The following is a 23,597-nucleotide window of genomic DNA, read 5'->3' on the forward strand; positions in this document are numbered from 1 at the left end:
CACCGCTGAAATATTTCCGCCCAATTTGCATCGGGGTCGCGAGGTCCGCGCGCTCCTACACGCCCACATCATGTTCCGTGAATACGTAATTTCGGCGACGTTACCCTTTCTTTCAAAGTATGATGATCGCTTTCCTAAAAATCTTGCGACGGCATATCTTAACGATCGAAAACTTTAGCACTAAAAATAGTTCGATCGGAACTTCGATAGGTTGACTTCGATAATTGATTGTGCAACAACCAAAAAGTCAAATGATATGAGAAAATCTTCATGAAACTTTCATGTAACTTTCCCTATCTTACCTGAATTCATAAATGGATTCGCAACCGCGCATGCTTATAAGTATATTCAGATTATCCTATATATTATAAACTACCAATATACATTAATGTTTAAATAATGAATTTAACAGCATAGGAAATTGGTATAAATATTTATACCAAATCGCAATAAATAAATGAATATTAAAATAACGAGAATCAGATATATATATATATACACAATATGTATATATTTATATTAATGAGTTAATTTAATATGATTTATATGGCTTTTAATGAACATATTAATTAAATTTATCTCAATTATGAGCCTTACGCTTTTTAAAAATGATTTAAAATTTAACTGTTGTAAAAATAAATGCATATATTAATAATTTTTTTTATATTAATAAATTTTTAAACAACAAAAGATATTTTTGATTTATATATAATTTATATATAAGTATTTAATTATTTTATGTTTCAATTTTGTTATTAGATTTTTAGCTATTTTAACTTCTATAAATTCTGCATAAAAATAAATTTTTACGTTAAAGAAGCAGCAAATAATGAGAAATATTATTATTATATTATTATATTATTATTATATTAGAGAAATCATAATTTAATTCTTGTAGAATGAATTATTTCGCATTTAATTATATCATAATAGTACAACGATCGGAATATTATATTTCGAGTATATAAATACTCGAAAGAGAGAAGAAAATACAATTTTCAAACAAATTACAATGGAAGACTACTTATCAAAATTATCAAACAAGATAATTTAGTGTTTTTATTTTTTGGTAAATTTTTTTTATATTAGTTACATAACTTATATTATTTTTATAACTTATTGCATTATTTAGCGAAACACAAAATTGACATATAATAATTTATAATTTATATAACAATACATATATTCATTTTAATGAATGCATCAGTTAATAACAGCGTGAAAATGTATCTTCAGTGTGGAAAATCTAGCCATGTCTGAACGAGAGAACCAGATTCGATCGCACAGTCGTTGATTATCGGAAGCTGGCAAAATTATCGCTACACAAGCCTCACCACGCAAGCCACGCCACGAAACATTCAGATATTTTACAAGCATTGCGAGCTGCAATTTACGTGCACTACACTGAATGTAATTTAAACATCGATCCAGTCGTGATATATTACATGCGCAAAACACACGACGGAGGTGAACGAGAGTCTGGCGGTGGCGCGTTATTTGTAGGGTACCGGTTGGTCGTTCGGCACGTGCGAATATGTGACAGACACGCCAGGCATAGTTGTTGTGATCAGATTCGCAAACTCGCGTGATTATGGGAGATGCACCGGTGTACAGCAATGATCAATACTCTGAACATCGATCGATTTACTCCCCTTTCGGAATATTGGGGGAAAAACGGAGAAGGCTACCGAAATTGGACTGTCGTGTAAATTACAGCGGTCTTGTTGAATCGACGATAATTTTACACTACAGGTGGAAAACGCATTCAAATGCACTGTTTTGTCCAGCTAACAGCGCTTCCGAGTACATCACAAAAATGATGCCAATTTATATAAAAACCTAGAAACTATTTCCTATAAAGTGGTTATTCTAAAACAGCCGAGAGTATATTTTCAATTTTTATTATATAAATTGTTTTATTTAAGCTCGTAAGCTTACTAAAATAGTAAGCTTACTAAAATAGTTGCAAAATATTTTTTTATAAGATATCGATTTAACATTAATAGAAAATTTTTATTAAATTTTAATCAATGTTGATAAGATCACAAATATATTATGTATTAAGAAAAAAGAAAGACAATGGCCGACTATATGGTTGCATAAGCACAAATTCGCTTGTGGTGGTTAGGAATAGCGATGTGGACAAGACATTAACATTTCAGGAAGCCAACCACAAGCTACATTTATAATTCTACATCGCATTACAACACCAAGTTTGAGCAAACGTTATTTCGGTACTTGATACACCGTCGACTTACAATTAATTTAATCGTGTTTGGATATTACGGAATTTTTGCGAACTTCAAAAGAGAAATAATCTCGCTCAAGTATGTCCACAAAATTAAAATTAATATATTAATTCTGAAATTATATTATCTAAGATATTTTTTCATTTCATCAAAACTGTTAATAGAAAGCAATTCATCGAAGTTTCGTCGTGTTTTTTATTTTCAGCAGAATTATAAAATACTCTTTTTGATCCGTTAAACGATCGGGAACGTAATTTACCAAATTCAGCAAATCCCCTCTTCGACAAAAATCCACAGTATATAATCACCGTATTATTAATGAATGCGACCTGGCTATTCGCCAGCAGTCGCTGTCTGCGCTTTCTATGACAATCCGAGCCTGTTAGCATCGCAAATGGACAAGTAACCGGGTCGATAACCGCATCGTCGCCTGTTTTAGCATGTAAAAAAATGACCAAAAGCGGCACCGATAATATCATTGAAATCTGCATGTTATATGTTTTTCTTTTTTTTTTAACTTGTATCGCATAAAATAACGAGCAACGGATGAAACGATTCGATGCGTTACGAAGTTATTATCTGCAAAATCATAGCCTCGGATGCGCCTAGCACATGTAATAAATTTCATGGATGAGTTGATTTTGGAAGCGGAGTAAGATAAATTTTGAATATCCTGCTCTCTAAAGTAGGTACATCGTAGTAATTTCCATTCGCATCCTACTTAAACGTGCTCCAAAGTTGGACTTACAGCACTTTCAAAGTAATCAGCTCTTATTAATGTTCTACATTCAGAACTTTCGATCTCAGCAACGCTGCAAGTGCAAGATATAAATACGATAAGCATAAATAAAATATAATAACCCAGCAAGAATGATGTATATTGCATAAAATCGAAAAACCTGTTAACTTTCTTTATTGTTATTTATTTTTTTCATTTCAATGCACTAAGATTATAAAATAAAAAAAATAAACTTTTATATTTATAAGATATTTGACTGAATATATATGTATATGATAAAATAAAAAAGATAATATTTTATATTTATAAGATATTTTGACTTTTTTATTTTATCATCTTAATAATATTGAAATGAAAAAGATAAATTTCAAACCATCAGAATCTGCGTGTATACACGTTTACCTTAATAAGAAAATTTAATAATAGAAAATTTAATAATGCGTTTTTGTGCTGCATATAACAAGGTAATTAACAAGATCGAGTGCGTAGAATTTATCCAGTAAAGCTTGCAAAATGATTTACCTGCGACCGAGGTAGAAATTAAGAGTTAATCTAAGGATCTGAAGCACGTGGCATCACGCGTTATAGTCCTAATGGCTGGGATTATCTCAGATGAATATTATGCAGCTAGAGATGCTTGGTTTCTTCGCTAAAAGCACAGCAAAGGAAGTGAAATCTCGAGACGATGGGTAATATAAAATTTCGCGTGAAGAAGAACGTAAAAAGATAAAAAGGTAAAAAGTGAAAGAGGATGGCGTGCAAAACCACGACGGAGGTTTCTCCTTGGAAAATATACATTCGTTCTCCTTTCATACGCGCGAATTCGGATTATCGGAAAAAGCGCGGCTGCGAAGTGTGCGTTACCAGCAAAGTGAATTCTTGCGAAAGCATCTCGGCTCGCCTTCGATTCGGCCATTGGAGAGCGTCGCGACTGTGTAATAGTTGTTTTCCCAGTTAAAAGCCTGGGCTATAGACGAGTTCCACCGCGCGGCAAAATAAGTTGCAGTCTCTTATAAACTACTCTTGCAGAAGGCACTCTGTTGCATCGTGATGTAATGTGTAGCAGGAACGAGTATACAGCAGAAAAGGCTCCTTTAAAATACAATCGTAGTTTTGCTCCTTGTTGTATCTATTTCACTATGTACATAACTAAATAAATACGACGAATTAAACTATATAAATATAAATATAAATGTATAAATGTACACGAGGAAGAGAGAGAAAATGTGTAAGAGACATAATTTATTTTCTCATATATAAAAAATATTTTAAATTAAAAATATTAAATTAAAAATATTAAATTAAAATATTAAATTAAAATCTATACTCCTAAAGGCTCTTCAATAATTATTCTTGTTTTATTGACTTCCGTTAGTAGTAGCAATTATTTTTAAAGAGTCGATACTAACCGATCATAAATTTACATGATACTTTAAGGAAAACTTAGTGGAGCTGATATTAAGTCCTTGATATGAAAATGTCTTAGGTCATTACGATCAACAATACAGTATCTTTCAGAGTACAAAATGTTCAACAATCAACTCTTATTTCAATATAACAAATCTGTTAGAACAGAACAGAAAAAGGAATAAAACAAACAATGGAATAAAAATGACAGCGTTGAACACGAATATAACTGTAATGTTCGATTTTCTCTACGATTTTCTTTTCGCAATAATGATGCCTATGGAATCCGAGTTCAACTCTGCTCCGATTTATAACTAACGCAGGTGACATTTCATCGGCAACATATTGTAATTCAAAATTCTAACGGAATTCGGAACGCGCGAAACATGTACATCCGGTGCGCGAATTCTTCTTTCCGATGAACCGTTGTATTTCACGTCAATATGCAATTTGTTACTAGCTGTGAATCCGCAACGTGGTACACAGTTTTCATGCTTGTAAATTTACATTCTTGTACACACACACACACACACACACACACACACACATATATATATATATATATATATATATATATACAGGGTGGACCATTTTAACCTTTAATGGAGAATAACTCGAAAACCAAGCTCGGGAGAGAAAAATGTTTCAGACAAAAGTTGTTTGGTTTCGAGGGAGCCATAAAATGGTATCATTGGTTTGATCTTGAAGAGTTATTTGAAGGTCACCTTCAATTTCTTAAATAGAACCTACTATTTGTCATTGCATATTCTTGTAGCTTATCTCGAGAGCTTTCCAAAACACTATAATTAAGTACCTTTTCGTTAAGTACTTTTTGAGTTATGAGGCTTGAAATAATTTCTTAATTTTACATAAACCGTAAAATATCTTGTAAAATATTCATTTTTCGATTATCTTACCTTAATACTTTTATGTACAAAATAATGAGAGGAATCAATTGGTGTAAAGAAAACACATAGTTGGTTTAAGAAAAAATATGGAATTGTTAATTGCAAATTACATATTTTTTCTTCAGAACAACTATGTGTTTTCTTTACACCAGTTGATTCCTCTCATTATTTTGTACGTAAAAGTATTAAGGTAAGATAATCGAAAAATGAATATTTTACAAGATATTTTACGGTTTATGTAAAATTAAGAAATTATTTCAAGCCTCATAACTCAAAAAGTACTTAACGAAAAGGTACTTAATTATAGTGTTTTGGAAAGCTCTCGAGATAAGCTACAAGAATATGCAATGACAAATAGTAGGTTCCATTTAAGAAATTGAAGGTGACCTTCATGTGACCTTCAAATAACTCTTCAAGGTCAAACCAATGATACCATCTTATGGCCCCCTCGAAACCAAACAACTTTTGTCTGAAACATTTTTCTCTCACGGGCTTGGTTTTCGAGTTATTCTCCATTAAAGGTTAAAATGGTCCACCCTGTATATATATATATATATATATATATATATATATATATATATATATATCGCCATTTTACATGAACGTATCTAGTAAATATCAATAACTATAATATAAAAACGTGTTTTTGTAGATATAAAAATAATATTCAACTTTCTCTATAAAATTTTATTTCACATTTCATAAACTTCCATTCACAGTTTTTATGCTACAGCTACAAAATACAGATTCGACACTATAATACATATATATTATCTTCTTTCTTTTTGTTGATATACTTTATATATTATATTTTACATAAATAAAATATGTTATAAATACTAAATATTATATTATTAATATACTATGTAATATTATCTCTTAATGAGAGATGTCATTCGTCGTATTTATATTACCGTCTTTATATAATGGTATATTATCGCGCGGTTATAGGTTCATGTAGATAATCCGAGAGTTAAATTACAAGCGAAAGATGTAAAAGCGTTACGGTAGCCATGGGCAGGTTAACCTGTTAACCGGACTGTAATAATAACATAGCTTGTGATTGATTACCTGTTCCAGGCGTATGTCGATCTGGTGAAGGCCTGGGGGTGGAAGAGTTTCACCATTATCTACGAGAACAACGAGGGACTCGTGCGATTGCAGGAGCTGCTGAAAGCTCATGGACCTAGTGAATTTCCTATTACAGTGAGACAGCTGAGCGAAGGATCGGAGTATCGGTGAGTTTGGTTCAATCTATTCTCCTTCGCGACGCGCTGGTATCTGTTCCGACGTAGTGAGTTTGTGGCATTTAAATCCTCCGGACATCTTGATACTTTAGCGTAATTTATTTCTCATTCATTACGGTAACTCTTAGAAATTTACCTTTTACTTTGTATAATTTATGTGACGCTTTCGAAAGAAGTTTTTCTTTCTTTTTCTCTCTTGTGCATTATTTTAACATTTTTGAATTTTTACTGAGAATTGGTAATAATAATATCGCAAATGAAAACGCCGTGCTAAGCTGGCTGTCACTTTGCTATTAGAATTTATTTTCTGGGTTAGATCGGGATGGTTTGGATTAGAGTGCTTTACTTTCCGAGTTCGCGAAAAAATCTACTGCGATTATTCTGCTCTATTATAATTTTAATATGCGCCAAATTTAAAGGAATTGGACGCATTCGTAAATCTCATTTTCAAAAGACAGAGCAATCATTATTGTATAAATGTAGCAACAGATTAATTTTTTTTTCTGAAGCAACAATATTATACATGTCAATTTGATTTATTTTCTCAAACTGAATCAAATGATATAAAAAAATACCTTGAAAAGAGAGATTCTACATAGCGAGAAAATATGTCGAAAACTCATTAATTTTTTGGAATTTTTTTTCCTCTTCATCAAGTTTTAATTAAATCAGAGCATGAATGTTTTCACAAAAAACCTAACTATCTTTTGCTTGAATTAATTAGTCGAAGTTTAGTTTCTGATTTATACGCACCAGAAATCTATTTGATCGATACATTCTCGTTCGCTTGTAACAGCGGATAGATCTCTGTCGTGTTTGACACTTTGAAATGATCTGATGAAACTGGCATCCCGTGATTGATATTATCATGGTATTAACGGTAAGCCCGAACATCAGTCGTATCATACGCGGCGCACCGCACGACTGCACACCGAGAATGGCCCATTAAGATTGAAACGTCGTTGTCGGCGTGTAACGCTTATTGGGACGATGATCTTCTTAGACAGAATCGTAATGTGGACGTGGCAGTATCGATCGTCCGACTGCTTCGTCGGTGGGAAACTGTGTCAACTGTGAGGCAGCCAATGGGCGAATCTTTCCCGTCCCATTTTGCCCAATAACCCGTTTTCTCCTCTTATCTTTTAGGAGATGATGACGCCGGAACTGTCTCAAGCAGCATCTCGCGATTACGGCTCAGGGAATAATTAAAATTAAAATTCCATTAATATACACTCGAGATAAAATAAAAAGTAAGTTTTATTATCTATTTGCACTTTCTTAATTGACAAAAATATAGATGAAATTAAGGAAGCATTCTAAGACACACGATAATTTTTTAAAATGAATTTTTAGAATCCTAAACGATTTAATCGTAGATAAAAAGCGCACGGAATTTGAGATAGTTTCTATTAGTATTTTTAGAACGCGGTAATAAAAGCTAGATGATCATTTAAATGTTATTCTTTTTTTTAAAGCCAATATATAAATCGTTTAAAGCGTTGTTTCCGGTTACAATTTTGACCTCTGAAGGTGTTGCAGAAATATATATCTATACTTTTATCCTCTGCATCGTGCCATATTATACGTTCTGCGGAAAAAGTTTCTCGTAAGTTGCATTATTCATAGAGACGATCCACGACGGTGACTTATTGCTGCCGCCCTGCGGCTAGAGAAGGGTAAAACGATAGGGATTTGAATAAATTCGGTTAGATTTGCCTCTGGACGTGCGACGTATCCTGTCTTAAAATTCATCGCTCGCGCTACACTCTCCTTGTTCTAGCAAAGCGACCAATTTACAAAACTTCCGCGCGGCTGTACCGCATGCGGTACAACGTATCGAGCGAACGATGCGCGTCTTTTTCTTCTTCTCTCGGTGAAGTAAGACCGGAGGAATAAAGAGATTTCCGCATAAAACGCGATATGTCTTTAATTTCTCATAAGACTCCGTCTTTTGAAATTTTCCGTTATTAACCTTCGAGCAATCGTAGATAAAAAAATTAATTTTGTATTCTAACACATAATTTTATGCGTGCAAATAAAATGCTAGTTTTAATTCATTTTCAATCATTGACGCAGTTTTGCAAATAATACAATAAGTCAAGAAAGAATAATGTGGATAACGTGTGTTTTAATAATTTACTTTTAAATCGTTTGGTGCTTTCTGCGGGTTCGCGATCGTGTCTTTCTCAAGATGCTGAAAGATTAACTTCGATGCGCTGACTTCGTACAGTTATTCCTCGACGTGAACGAAGGAAATGAACGACGCTCGTGGAGGATAGCGCAGTCGCGAGGCGGAAATGAAGTCGTATCTTATCTCGGTCCCACACCCACCGACACAACTCACTGAGATTCCCAAAGTGAATAATTCTCCGACCATTCATTTTGGCGTTCCGCTTTAGCGCGGAACGCTCACGGTATGGACAAAAGGAAGGCGAAATGGTGAAACTGGTGAAATAAAACCGTCTCTCCTATTTTTCCAAGATGAAACGCGAAGAAAAGAAGAACAACGCGTGACCAAAGAATTTCTCTCCCTCCGCAAGTTTCGCGAGCGAAAACCGCAAAATGGATTAAAATCGCTTCGCCAGAATATCTATAGTTGCAGAAAGGGAGTTTGACGAGAAAAAAGAGAAGCTGGCGACGTAAAAGCATCGTAAGAGCTCGAATTATAATTCTTAGTAAGCTTGAATATGAATAGTTACAGTCTGATATACATGAATACTGAATAGTTCTCAAAGCAACGAGATAAGAACGCGATTGTATTCGTGTACGTAATAGTTCTCGTTGAATTCGCATGAGCGCAAGGGGAGATTATCTTTAAAGCTATGACTTTCGAAGCGGACGGACACCTAAAAGTGCTTAGCTTTCGCGTGCAAGATTCTGCAAGAGGAGCGAATCGACAGACTCGCGCTTTATCGTGGAGAACTTTGACGGACGAGAGAAAAGAGAATTGACACGGATAATCGCGGGGAGGAGAGATACGCGAGTTTTACTGGCGATACAGTTTCGCGGTTAAACCGCTTATTACGCGCAAATAGTTGACGTTGCACTTGGCCACACGAAACACAGGCTCTGACAGTGATATAAAACTTTATCTTCGGCGAATGTGCGAGATGACCGCTCGAAAATCACTCAACATGTTTGGGATAATATTGGATGGTAATTTTCGCGAATAGTGGCTTCTCCGCGCAACAAGTGCATCGTCGAGGACACAGGAATAGGTCAAAAATCACCTTGACATGTGCACTTAGGACATAATTGTCAAGATAAATAGAAGATAGAACGAAAATTATTGTAACATTAGACAGGGGTAAGAGCGTCAAAGATTGTGACGCAAATAAATCTCGAGACTTTTAAAAGAAAAAGTCATTTAATCGAATCGTTTCGGTCCATCTTCGAACCATCTTCAGCAGCTGATATAAGATAGATGCGCAACTTTCAAAGACTCTCAAAAAGGCGTATCTTTGAGAGCTTTTGAAAGTTGCGCATCTATCTTATATCAGCTGCTGAAGATGGACCGAAACGATTCGATTAAATGACTTTTTCTTATAAAAATTTCAAGATTTATTCGCCTCACAATCTCTTACGCTCGGTTCTTACTTGTCCATCTAGTGTTTTTTCCTTTTTTTGTGTAGAGCTTTAGAAAATTAATATTTCCTTTCGGTAAAAAATAAAATAATCGAATATAAAGTATCTACTTTTCGCAATCTTTAGCGACGTCATAAGCAAAATGTTTATCACAAGAAGAATTATGCGATATTCAAATTTAAATATCATAAAAAAATACAAATGAAAAAGAAAAGGATATCGCTTTAGGCTAACATATTATACATATTTTATAAAGTTTACCTTCAGCATCCAATTTTGCAAATTTTGTTTGCAATAGAAGTTTAAAAGTATCTCCGTAACTTATGAAAACTTGCGAACAAATTAAAATTACAAAATACACCATAGACGTCTAATTTTCGATACTATTTACGGATCATTTAAGAATTAATGTGCCATGTGCACGTGTTTCTAAACGAACCAACATCGTGTTTACGCTCAACGGCTCTTAATCTTCCGCAGATTCGGTAGAATACGTCGAGCGGCAACTCAAACGATCTGTCTATATCGAAGTCCTGAAGTCGATTCTAAGGTTCCGTAGCGAGCAAATTGCGAAAGGCTGCCGCCTACCGCTAAGTCACTCGCTTAATAGAGAGAAACAGGAAGATGGTAGGAAGCGATGCGTGCGCGAGAGAGGACTAGTATGGCATAAGTAATTGAAATGTTTCGAAGCCGGCCGTGTGGAAATGCTCGGTTTCGATGAAATATATACGCTCGGCCCCGAATCTGCAGTTATACGACCGGCATGATGATGAGGAGCTTCTCTCCTCGGGAAGACTTCAAACGCATCGGCCAATCCGGCCACCAACTTTGGAGTAGTTTCCGTTTGCATCCGCACGGCTGGACCGGCAGATCTTACGTCACGTTTCGGCCGTTCGATTGATCAAAGAAACATCCGCGACAAGGGAATGTCCGTTTTCTTTCCTTGTTTCCCTATCTGCCTCGCCAATTAGGATCATCCGTGAGACCCTGGACGGAATTTTCTTTGATCGGTCGTGCAATATTTCGTCGCATTTTATAGACCGAAACCGGAAACAAAATTAATATAACCCGTGATATTATATGCATACTATATGCATTTTAAATTTTTAGAACACGCGTATGAGGGCGCAAAGTGCACAAGAAAGCCATACATAAAGGCGTTTAATAAGAGAAGGGAAACATTTTATCTTCTCCACATCCATGAATTTAAAAATTCGGATTATATGAAAAATATGTATGAATTTAAAGCACGGGATCGATATTATATATAGTTTGAAGCACCATAAAGATTTTAGGTCCATTGACAAGAATAGTAATGTGTTGGAACAGGTATAAAATATCTATATCTGTATATCTTTTTCGTGCTTATGTATGCGTAGATATTTGTCAAGAGATATGCTATAATATTAGTTGTATAGGAGTTCTATCGCGATATTAATTAGGAGCATTACCGTTACTCATAATACTATGAATTATCGCGAATTAATCCTTTATATGTGAGAAACTGATGATGTTATTCAGATTGCCAACGTGCAGTAATACGCACATTGCATATGCTCTCCCGTCGTGATTTCAATTGGAGAAATTCGAGTTTACCGTCTGTTATATTGCGCGTAAATGTATGCTGTTTGTTATAAATTTCATATATAGATTACAATGCAAAATATTGAATGCCTTTCATGTTTGCACGAGTAGAAAGCTACCTTTTGAAAACTGTTAATGGAACACATATACACACACTCTGATTAGTAATTAAAAAATAATATTCATAAAGATGTCTAAATATATCTACTTTTATACACAAGACAAAAGATCGCTTTAATTAAAAATTTATAAAATTTTCTTATTACGCGAAATAATTACTGCCATCTTTTGTTGCACGAGGTAATTGCTATCGTTTTTGTAAACTAATTTCAAAAGTAAATATATTTTTTCAGTATACATGTGTATATATTTGGCGCAAGATACTATTTCGTAGAATAGAATATTTATTGGTGCAATGGATAATAATGTGATATTAAAAAATATATTTTAAAATTATTATTTATCTGGATTTTCGATATTTTACTTCTAAAAATCATGGTAAATTAAGTAATATATATGTGTGTGTACATGTATATGTATAGTTTTATGGTCGATCACACAAATCGCAAAAATGGAAATCAACTGTCACGGGAGAGACTCACAGATCTCCGTCTTTTTCGGTTTCCATTTTGCAGAATTGCATCCAACTTGATATTATCTTTCATGCGCGACATATTATACATGTTGCGCAACTGAGTGGATAGAAATAAGCGAAGAAGCCCCGGCGGGACGCAAGAGAGTACCAAACGTACCGAGCTGCGGGATAAAACGTGTCGCGGTCTGGGCATTTCATCGAATATATTGCCATGCTGTTACGTGGAAAATTGCGCAATAAACTTTCAATCTTGCAAGAAAAATACTCGAGAAAATTGCTTCTTTGACAGAAAAGTGCGGTTTACAATTAACCGCACGTGGAGCACATTGTGTTGTTTAACAGTTAACTTTAGAAAGTTTAGAATACTTTGACTGCGTGCTTCTTGATGCAAAATACAAATACATTTGTGATGGCCTGCCCTAACAACGTAACATTGCAGTAAAACAGATTAATAATTAATTATTGCATTAAAATTTAACGGACTCTTGAGTTTCAATTACGTTCCTGTAATTAATTTTCGAAGAGAATGGAAATCGATCTATTACAACTTTATGGATAAGTTATAGTAAAAAATATTTAAATAGTAAATTTTCTTATAGAACGCATTTTTCTCCGATCAGGAACTAAAATAAGAATTTAATATTTTCACATTTTTGACTCTTCCTTTCCATTTTTGACACCAAAATTTTTTGGTGATTCCATTTAAAATTGTTTGAATTATTGTAGCTAAGTTCATGAAAAGTTTATAAAAAAATTTTTTTCTCTTTCACATTTTACGCTTTATTTTTTGTTTTATTATATTTTGAATAAAAATAAAAAAGATTAAAGATATGGGGCCTCATCTCAAAAATAAAAAAAATATTCTAATTACTTTTTTATCGAATTTCTTCGTCTTTAAATAACGGTTACACATGTGAAAAATATGGATTCATATCTTTCAGCTTGGAATTCTTATGTTATGCTTACGCATCTCATTTTCGCGCCATGACTCTAACATCCGTCACCTATGAAGTTTCTCTGCGGCAACCCGTTTACGTGCTTACAAGTTCCATGGAAATGCAGTTCGTGTAAACGCGTCAAGCTACGAGGCAGACGATAGAAACTTGTTAAGCGGCGAGTTTTATTGCGCTTCTTCGTATTCCGAACACGTCACCGAGCGAGAGATAGCTCGGCTGCCAAAGTTTCGAAGCCGTCTGGGTATTGTAAATTTTCCCATTGTTTTGCGCCAGATCTTCGTAATCTCCGCAAGAACGATCCACCAGCTCGTCGTATCCCAAAAAGCGCTTTGTGTTTACGAATTATTTACTCCCGTACCTTCGATCGATGGCGGCTGAAAGCTGGTACGTTTTGCGAGCGAGCTTTTTGCCCCGTTAATAATGTTGCCATGTGGAGAATCGTAAGGCAGACGATTCCTCTCGATAACGAGGAAATGGGAGAAAGCGAGGAGCCGTGACGCCTTAACGGCTCTGCGCCAGAAAGTCTGTTTGAAATTTTAACAGCTAGATCAATTGTTTCGCATAAGCACTTTTCAAGCAGTCGCGGATCTTTACAGATCTTAAATCGACATCATTTCCGCAAAAAATAAAATCTTTTTTCACAGCTTGAAAGGCAATTTCTTTCTCTCGTATTCATAAGATGTGTCGATGATTCTCTGTCAATTCTCGTTACAATACGGAATGTATTGTAATATGTATAGATATATATTTCTCTTTTAAAATTTAAATGTCTTTATTATTCTACTCATAAGTTTTGAAACTCTAATTATTATAATTATTATAAATTTTAAACTTTATTATAAATTATATTTTCATAAATATAATAAATATAATAAATATTCTCTCTAATTATTATAAATTTTAATCTTTATTATAAATTATATTTTCATTGACGTAAACTTTAAATAATTTGTATCATAAAATGCATTATTCTTATATCTGTGTTTTTTTTAAATAATTAAAACGAGAACAAATATGAATTATTCGTATGTAGCGTGATTCGTACGCTTTTTACATTACATTACAATCTTTGAGTCGCAGATGCACTCCTAATCTTCATAAAAAATTGTTGCTTGCTCTTTCTTCGCGACAGCAGTACCTTGCTTTTCTTTTCTTCGCGAATTTCATCGTCGGAAACTTCTTTCGGTAACTCTCACCTCTTATTCTTGCAAGGGAGAGAGAATATCGTTTAAGTATCCAAGTCCACTTTTACGTATCTGATATCCATTCGGCTCCGTTAGTTCTTTGCGGGAAACGCGAGTATTATCCTGAAGACCAGCTCGCGCGAAATGAGGTTTCCATCAGTTAGTTTGCAAATTCTCACGAGTTACTTGGCCGCACAACGACAGAGTTTCAGTGAGAGAGTCGTGCTCAAACTCGCGTTAGCTTGATCGGGATGGCTCGGGTTAAACTTTTGCGAGAGATCGCCTCATCTTCGAGATCGCGCGCCAAAGACACTTGCGTTCCTCAGAAATGAAAATAAATATATTCATAAAACACAGGAACCGTAATGTCCTCTTTCCTCGTATATGTTGCGTTAGAACAATCCTTGCGTTAATATTATCTTCTAAAGCTTGCACAAAATATATCCTTTAAAATTAACATTGGATGACTTCGATGACTATCACTAGTAAAAACGATAATTATTTTGTATTTTAAATGAAGCTCAGTCTAGTGTTATAATAAAGGATTATAAAATATACTAGATAACATTTTTTTAATGTAAAAGAAATAAAATATCAAAATTAATTAGTCCACATAAAAATTAATTAATTATACATGTAAAATAAAAATGAGTCTTTCTCACGACAAGAGAAAGAATTTACTATCTGGAATTATTTTTTTTATCTACGTAAAATAATTAATAACTCCTGCGAATTAACAATAATCTCAATATAATCCATGGTCATGAATATTAATAATCTCTTCAGAATCTTTGTAGGGACTCGATAGATTAAAAATATCAATAATTTTTCTTAACAAGACGCAGTTATCGGGAATCGATACTTTTAAACATCTCGACAACTTAGTCCTTTAGTACTTGAGGAACTTGGTTATTAGCGCGTTATAAAGACATTTTATGACATTTGATCTTTCTTATTTGCGCTGTTTTTAATCCCCGCAGATTAAAGATCGCTCTTCGTGCCAATAGAAATGTCAGATTTAGTCATACATCAGCGAAACGAAAGACGCGTTCTTGTTGACCACTCGGAAAATATGATCATGCGACCACTTAAGAAATTGTATAAGAGACACGATGCATCATCGTCCTTCGGGAATAGAGGAGAACGCTACTCGAAATGCATGATGGATGTTGTAATATCACAAGAACGTGGGTGAAACATGGATATTGATAATAAACCTGAATCATTTTCACAAAAAGAAAACGACTTCCATGGGTCTGATAAAATTTCGTACCCTAATAATAGCAATATAACTGTCTCAGAATGCTATAAATACAAAAAAATAAAATACTATAAAAATATCAAATTTACGAATATAATTATTTTTAAATTTAATTTTAATTTTAATTTTAATTTTTAAATGTATGACAATTGCTGATACTAACTGATATGAGATATGCCGTTTTTATATGGTTGTCGCACTGAAGAATTGTGGGACACAGTACCGATAGGAAAGTTTCAGTTATAAATTGTGAAACTGCAACGTCCCGATAGGCAACGATGGCTGAATAAAGCGGCTTTTGTGCGCACGATAATATGCCGCTTTTGAAAGAACCGAGTAGTTGATGGACGACGGTAATACCTGCTATACGTCGCGGCATGAAAAAAGTATGTGCGCTAAAAACTCGGGAAGGTCAGTAATAGCGTTATGTATGCAATTGTAATACTTTATGTATGACATTTCAGAACTTTTTTTTCCGATAAGTCGCAGCACTTCGATAACCAGTAATATTTAAATTAAAATGACAACCGATTCGATTACTTGGATTGGCACAATTACGTCATATCTGAATACGAATAAAATTCTGTTCGTTTCGCAAGTGGCAGTTAAATTTGAATATGACGGTCAAGAAAGTGACTGTCAAAAATATCGAGTTTATTTAATTGCAATGTCCGTAAAAAATAATATATGAAACTTCATATCTATAATTTAATATAGATATTTTATGATATAAATAAAAAATAAAAGCATCGTTGTATATCCTATCATGAATATTTTAATAATTTTTTTTTTATTTTCTCTCATATATGGTATATAATAAAATATTGTTGTTATTATATATTCATATCAATTTGTATTTTGATTGAGTAAATTTTCAAAGCCATGTCCAAACAAATATTATTAATGTATTTTTGCATATCGCACAAATATAAAAATTGTTTATATTGAGAGATATACAAAAATATAGTTTGTAAATGGAGTTTTCTCGAGATATTTGCACGTGAATTAAATGCATGAAATATTAACGCAGGAAGTATTATGACGCTATTGCAAATGTCCTGTAATTTCGCACACGGATCTTGGACTCTACTTGAAAACTTACGTACCTAAGGAAAATGCGCGTCTAGACACATTCCCTTATATTATTTCTCTGTTTATCTTATCGTCGTAAGTACACGTACATAAACAGCATTTCGTGCGAGAACATTGCGCTCGCTGAACATAGAGGCAATGGAAAATTGCGTCTCGTGCAACATTTTTGCCATTTTAACCTATATATAACACGAGAACGAAAAAGAATATTCTGACTTCACGTTATAGCAACTTGAGATTTAGCTTCATTGCATGTCAATTTATTTCTCTAACACGGAGCAATAATAATTGCATAATTTGGCTTTATAATTTATGCGAAAACTTGATGTTTTGTTAATGATTGAAGCTTCGCGAAGCTCGTATTTGCTGTTTATAAGTTTACTGATACAAACAAGTAATTTAACGTTTGCCGCGTTGCCTTAAACTTCGTCAGAATAAAATATTCGTTCGCAACTCGAGCGGAAACAAATTTTGCGAACATGGCGTATAATTGCGATTCTCTTTGCAATTTAACAAAGGGAATAAATATCCGACTGTCTCTTACTTTTCGAGATGTAATAAATTGAAAAACATGAAAAAACATAATAATTTACAAATTTTCTAGCATTGAAAGGAATATAAGAAAATATAAGAGAATATAGAATTCTTCTTAGTTGATATATATCTGTAATCTTTATCAAAAATCCAAAATATTTCCAAAATACCCAAAGTATCAAGTAATATACAGATAATATATAGCTAATGTATACAGGGTGTTTCTTAATAAGTATGAAAAATTTTAGGAGATGATTCTTTGTCGAAAATTAAGGGGGATTTTTCATATAAACATATACATCCCTCCCTGTGGAGTTACACTCCTCCAAAAATGGGGGTAAAAATTAGGTTTTTATTTTTTTCTCAAATTTGGAACAAGTTAAAGAAATTAAATTATGTGGATATTTTCTACTAGTAAAAAGGTTATTTATTAATATTTCTTTTAGCCTCCCGTATTATTATGAGGAGATGAAACTAGCAACCCCTATTTAATTTTTTATTAGAACTTTTTAATGGGCCGAAATATGATCATCTAAAAATATGTATTAAAAAGTTTGATTTATTTAGAAACTTTTTTATTTCTTTTATTTTTTTCATAAAATCAGTAGTTTTCAAGAAAAAAAATACGTTATCGTGCACAGCACGATGCTAGATAGCATAGGTTTCGAATTACGAAAAGTTAAATTTTAAAATAAAAATAAAATTAGAGTAAATGTTAAAATAAAAATAAAATTGTTAAAATAAAATAATGAAATTGTTAAAATAAAAAAATGTTAAAATAAAATAAAATGTTTAAAATAAAAATAAAATTAGAGTAAATGTTGGGAAAATTGGAACAAAAACAAAATTATAATAAAAACTTAAAAACCTAAAAAATAAAAACCTAATTTTTATTCCCATTTTTGAAGGAGTGTAACTCCATAGGGAGGGATGTAAGAGTAAAAACTCCCCTTAATTTTCGACAAAGAATCATCTCCTAATTTCCAAAATTTTTCGCACTTATTAAGAAACACCCTATATAATAATAGTAATATATATAAATATGTTTAATATATCACTTTACAACATGTTAAATATATCTATATATTACTTGAAAAATAATTAATGTTTTGTTTTAAAGGTCAGCCGGATATTATCGTATTTCATTGTAAACTTCCGTCAGATATAACTTGTCACGGTAAATCTTCCGAGTCGGGAGTAATTTAAAGTTCAGATAGGGGGGGGACTGAAAGAAATTGAGTGGATCTAGGGTGGAAGTTTTCTAATTAATCGAGGAAAGCCGACGTAACGGCCGCGGCTGATGAAAAATTCTATCATTCGCTTTCTCTATCGAATCGCCGCTGAGGGAAATACGAAGATGAGGCTCGAGATTATAGTCGACGGCTAGAATTGTTGGAGAGAGGCGCCGACTTCCTCGCGCGATCCCCGCGCCAAATCGAAGCTTCGCTTTCGTGGGACCTCGTTAGAAGGGAATTGCTCCGTGATCGATACCATCCGCCGAATCTCAGAAACTCGTCGCTCCTCGGGAAAGGGAGAACACGCCGTGGAATGCAACGGGAGACCCATATAAATTAAGGCGTGCTCACGCGCGAGCAACATCAAGGGAGGGAGCGATCGACCTCTATCTGTCGACTGCTGCTTTATCGGGAAACCAATTTTTCATGGAATCGTTCCAACCTTTGTAACATCTCATATCAGGAATTCGATACAGAGAGGTACACTTTTCGTCATGAAATTGTCAATCCGGTGCAATATGCCAAGATTACAGAGCGCGATCGCGATCCGTGAAGATCAATCACCGTGAATTTTATCGAGTCGCATCTCGGTATTAAATAACTTCTATTTGTGAACATGTTAGAAAAAGTTTACTTTAAAAAAGTAACGCAGCAGAAGAAATAATTCTATTAATTCTATTTTTTAGTAGAATGAGTTTTTTGAAACATGTAAGAATCCTAATGGAACTCATTTATCCGTTTATCAACTTATTTGAACTAATCGAAATAATAAATAATTGGGATACAATTGATAAAGAAAAATGAATCTCATCTTGTATCTTGATTATCTGTGTCGCAAAAAAAATATAAACTTTTATAAAAATATAATTCTTATAATAAAATTAGTGCAAATAAAATTACATGCAATTTTTCTTCGATTATTCCATTACATACAAAACATATATAATTCAGCTGTTCTTATTCTGTATACACTCTTACATAATCTTATAGATGAGTGGAAGAAGTCAACGGCAAACTTATTGGAAACAGTAATAACAAATAAAATTAATTTCACCCTAACAAGCTTTTCACGAGTTTGAAGAGTGTACCGAAGACTCGCGCACCAGCAGTTACTTCATACTACTCGGTAAACTGTGCCCGACTCTACGACGGAGCTGTCCGTCGAGATGTAACTTACACGTAGCCACACAACTAACCCCTGAGACCATTTCTCATCCCGACTACCGCGTCCCGCGGAAGAGGTGTGGGTGGCAGCGGCGGGTGTGCGAGGCACGCGATGTCGGCGAAAGCAAGGCAGAACCGCCAACCCAGCCAGAAGAATCCATTCGACGAAGGTAACGGATGAGGCGAGAAAGTTTGCACGGCGATAACTCATCGTTCACACCTTATTTACCTAGTCGTCCACACTTCGCCTAGTCGATCGTTCCTACGCCTCTACGATTCCACAAAATTGAATTTTAACATCGAATTCGTATTTATATCTCAACAAAATTATTTTGTATATTAATATTTTTGCAGATCCGAGACGAAGTTCGAAGCCCTTTAATTTTTTTAAAAATTCTCGAAAATTTTTATTATTTGTAAAACAGAGAAAATAATTATAATGTCAAGTTTAATGTACAATGGTTCAGTTGTAACAGTAGATATAAGTAAAAGCTACGATAAGTTAAAAGCATCTGCTTCAGCGGTGCTTGAGAAAGCTTTCAGGCTAAAATATAATTAAGATCAAATCTATCTTGTGGGAAATGCTGGCAAGTTTTAATATCTTGTGCTATTTAGCGATTGAGATTGCTTTCGAGAGATCGCGAAATGGTGGAAGAGCAAGTCGTCATCGCAGCGCGACTCGGCGACATTCCGGAAGGCTTTGCATCATTCCGTCACATATTTATACCTCCGTTCGCGGGCGCGTAGGATGAGAAGTAAGGGAGGACGCCGTGGCTTATCGCCTCGAAATTGCGGCTAAATCTCTCCCCGGGGTGCAACACGCGCACACGCGGGAAGTTCCGGGTTTAACAAACGGTTGCTCGCGATGAAATTGCTCGTCGCCAGAACCGGCGTCGCGCAAGGGGAAGTTCTCGACTGTTGTCGCGCGGTTGCATCCACTAGAAATCCTCCGCGCGGATTGTTCGCCGTGTCGTTTTATAATCGCAGCTTTTGTTTTGTCGTGCTTTTGGCAAAAGCGTACTAACTCTGAGAGAAAGAGCGTAAGAGGAGCATATACTTGTACGATAACACCTTCAGTAAAGACACTTTCCGTTATGATTGTTAGATTAGACTAAATCTCGTTAATGACATTATTCCTGAAATAAGTCAGTTTTTCTTTCATTTTCCTTATTTTTTCCCTGTCAAGATTTTTATTAATTATATTTTTATGAAACATATTCAAATTATTTTATAATATATATTTATATAACTATCGATTAAACTTATACAATGATATAATAATACGCAACTATAAAATAAAAATTACAAGTTATATATATAAATTTTTTATACAAGTAAATTTTTAATTTAAGCCTTCACTTATTTCAATATAATTATTATATCTAGAATTGCAGGGTTTAATTTCAGAGCGAAGTGGCTCTATAAATTGCAGTTTCTCCACTTTAAGCATGACTTTATATTTCAAAAGAATTCTATAAATTCATCTCGTTGTTGGACTTCTTCAATTGCGCTTAAAGAGTTTGCCGGTACATGCACCACTTAAATGTGGGAGAATCGATTGTATCGTTGCTAAACGCAGCACGCGGGGGAGCGAGATGCAACATTGATGCAGCAGTAACGAAAATGGAGATTTTACCATGCCCACTTTTACGCTTGAATTAACATACTCATTTGTTTCCCTTGAGAGGACACTCGTTTTACTCCGGCGGGTTCGCCGAGCTCCTGTGCATCGCGAGATGCAGATGTAGCCGGATGTACTGGAAGGGCCATATTCCCGGAAGATTATTCATGGTGCATCTCCATCGCCACTTGATTCCTTGATCTCGGTGTACGAATTGCAACAAAGCAAGATTGCATTTGCGCCGCACCGCCATTTTATCTCGTTATTGAATGCAACTGTCGTCGACGGGGGTTTAACTTCTTGTTGAAATTACTACCGGAAGAGAAAATGTATTGCGCTCGTTCGTCGTCACCAAGTGAAATTATTTAATTCGTTTCTTCCGCGAAACTGAACACGCGTTTTTCGTGTGCAAATACTACCGTGGTACTTCTGCTCCATTATTTTTCGTTATTGCGCGTAAAATGAGAATATACGTGTATCTTGACAACTTCTTTACATAAACGCGTTGCAATGAATTTGTGTCTTGAATATTCGCATCGTAGAACAATACGATTAATTTTATCGTTGAATAAATATGAAATGCACTGTTATTTCGATTCAAAAATTGAAATAAGCGAGTTGGATTAGCTATTTTTCTTTTTTACTAATAATGCTGAGTCTATGAAAAGAAATTGTAGAAATCATATGGTAAATTTTATTGCATCGCGAAATATGATTCTAAATAATGGATCTTTTGCAGATTCTTTATTGGAAAGTCATTGCGGATTTTTTCTTCGCTAAGTGCTGACTCGCGCTTTTAAAGCACTTGGTCGAAGAGTTTTGAAGCGCATTATCATAAAACACCTGTGGCAAATAAATATGTACGCTCGGTATAAGAGTGTTCAACTAAGGGAAAACTGAAAGCGTTACAAAACGTGGTAAATTGCATGCAATATTTTAGAGATCTTGAATAATTTTCGACTGTAATTATTTTAGAATATAGTATAAATTTTAAATTAAAATATTTACTAAGCGTATTGATTTCGCAATTTCTTATTAGAAATACATCCAGAAGTATATTCTCTTAAATAGAATGATTATTACTGATAAGTAATAATTTTAATCATAAATATAGCATTAAAAATAATGAAAACTTACTGAAAAGAATCAATTAGTAGCAGTAGTAATAGTAGAAGTATTAATTAGTATTTTTTTCAATGAAATCTTGTACTATAATCAGTAAAATGGAGGTACAAACTGTGAGTGATTTCACTGAAAATCAATGAAATATTCACTGATCTTCTATGAAATTTTGTTATTGCTTTAATCAATGATATTTTCATGAATTAAATTCAAAAGAATACATATTAGCAGTCGTATATTTGAAATCAAAATGTGTTGAAAGATGATAAAAATCATATATCATGTTCAATAATTAATATAATTCTTATACACAAAATCTTTATACGAATTCACGTTATAAGAATGTAAATCTTGAAGCCTCAGACAAGTATGTTGTAATCCATTAACAGTTGTCAAATTGGCCATAAAGGCCCAAAATAAATGCAAAAAAAAAATAAAATAAATAAAGATTTTAAAACTTTTGTCTTACAGTATCATATAATGCATTCTGAGATATATAATTTCGGATTTATAATATTTAAATTACAAAAATTTATATAGATTCTTTTTGGAAAACATCGATAAATTTTTTGTATATTAAATCAGATCTGTAAATGAAATTAAATTATCAATTTAGATTAATATACTTCTAAAACACCAACAAAATTCGAAAACATTACTGTTTTTATTTTTCGATGTATTTTTCAAAAAATTCAAAACATCCTTCGAATAAGATTTATTCAAAAGAAGAGATTCATTCAAAAACAAGCATTGGAAAAAATTAATAAGTTAATATTATTATATATTTTCTTTAAACATATACTATTATATTTTCTTTAAGCATATCTTATAATATTTTCTCTAAGCATATAATATTTTCTTTAAGCATATAAGCACTTTTTCGGTAGCTCTTTACTCTTCTCACATCTGTTTACAGTATGTCGACACCGCTCTTCAAACCCATTAGATATTTTTATTGCAAATTTTATCGCTCTTCTCTCTTATAAAACACGGTTTCCGTCTTTACGCATATCGTCGCTTATTCTCACTACGTATCTCGAGTTGATTTCATTGCTGATCAAACATTTATCGTGAAAGTTTGCAAAGTGGCAGAGATCTGAAATCCCCTCATTGC

The 23,597-nt window shown here is 33.7% G+C and overlaps 1 protein-coding gene across 8 annotated transcripts in view; it reads left to right on the forward strand.

Annotated features, from left to right (window-relative positions):
• Kair1d (Kainate-type ionotropic glutamate receptor subunit 1D) overlaps nucleotides 1–23,597 on the forward strand; it is a 396,680-nt gene that overhangs the window by 326,255 nt on the left and 46,828 nt on the right. For all 8 annotated transcript variants that reach the window (XM_083099132.1, XM_083099133.1, XM_083099131.1 and 5 more), the window contains one exon: nucleotides 6,384–6,541. In XM_083099132.1, the coding sequence (XP_082955258.1) occupies nucleotides 6,384–6,541 (158 nt within the window). The remainder of the gene's footprint in view (nucleotides 1–6,383; nucleotides 6,542–23,597) is intronic.

Source organism: Camponotus vicinus, unplaced genomic scaffold (genome assembly GCF_025532165.1).
Source record: "Camponotus vicinus isolate PSW18456_S1 unplaced genomic scaffold, iyCamVici1.0 SCAF_5, whole genome shotgun sequence".
Lineage (NCBI taxonomy): Eukaryota > Metazoa > Arthropoda > Insecta > Hymenoptera > Formicidae > Camponotus > Camponotus vicinus.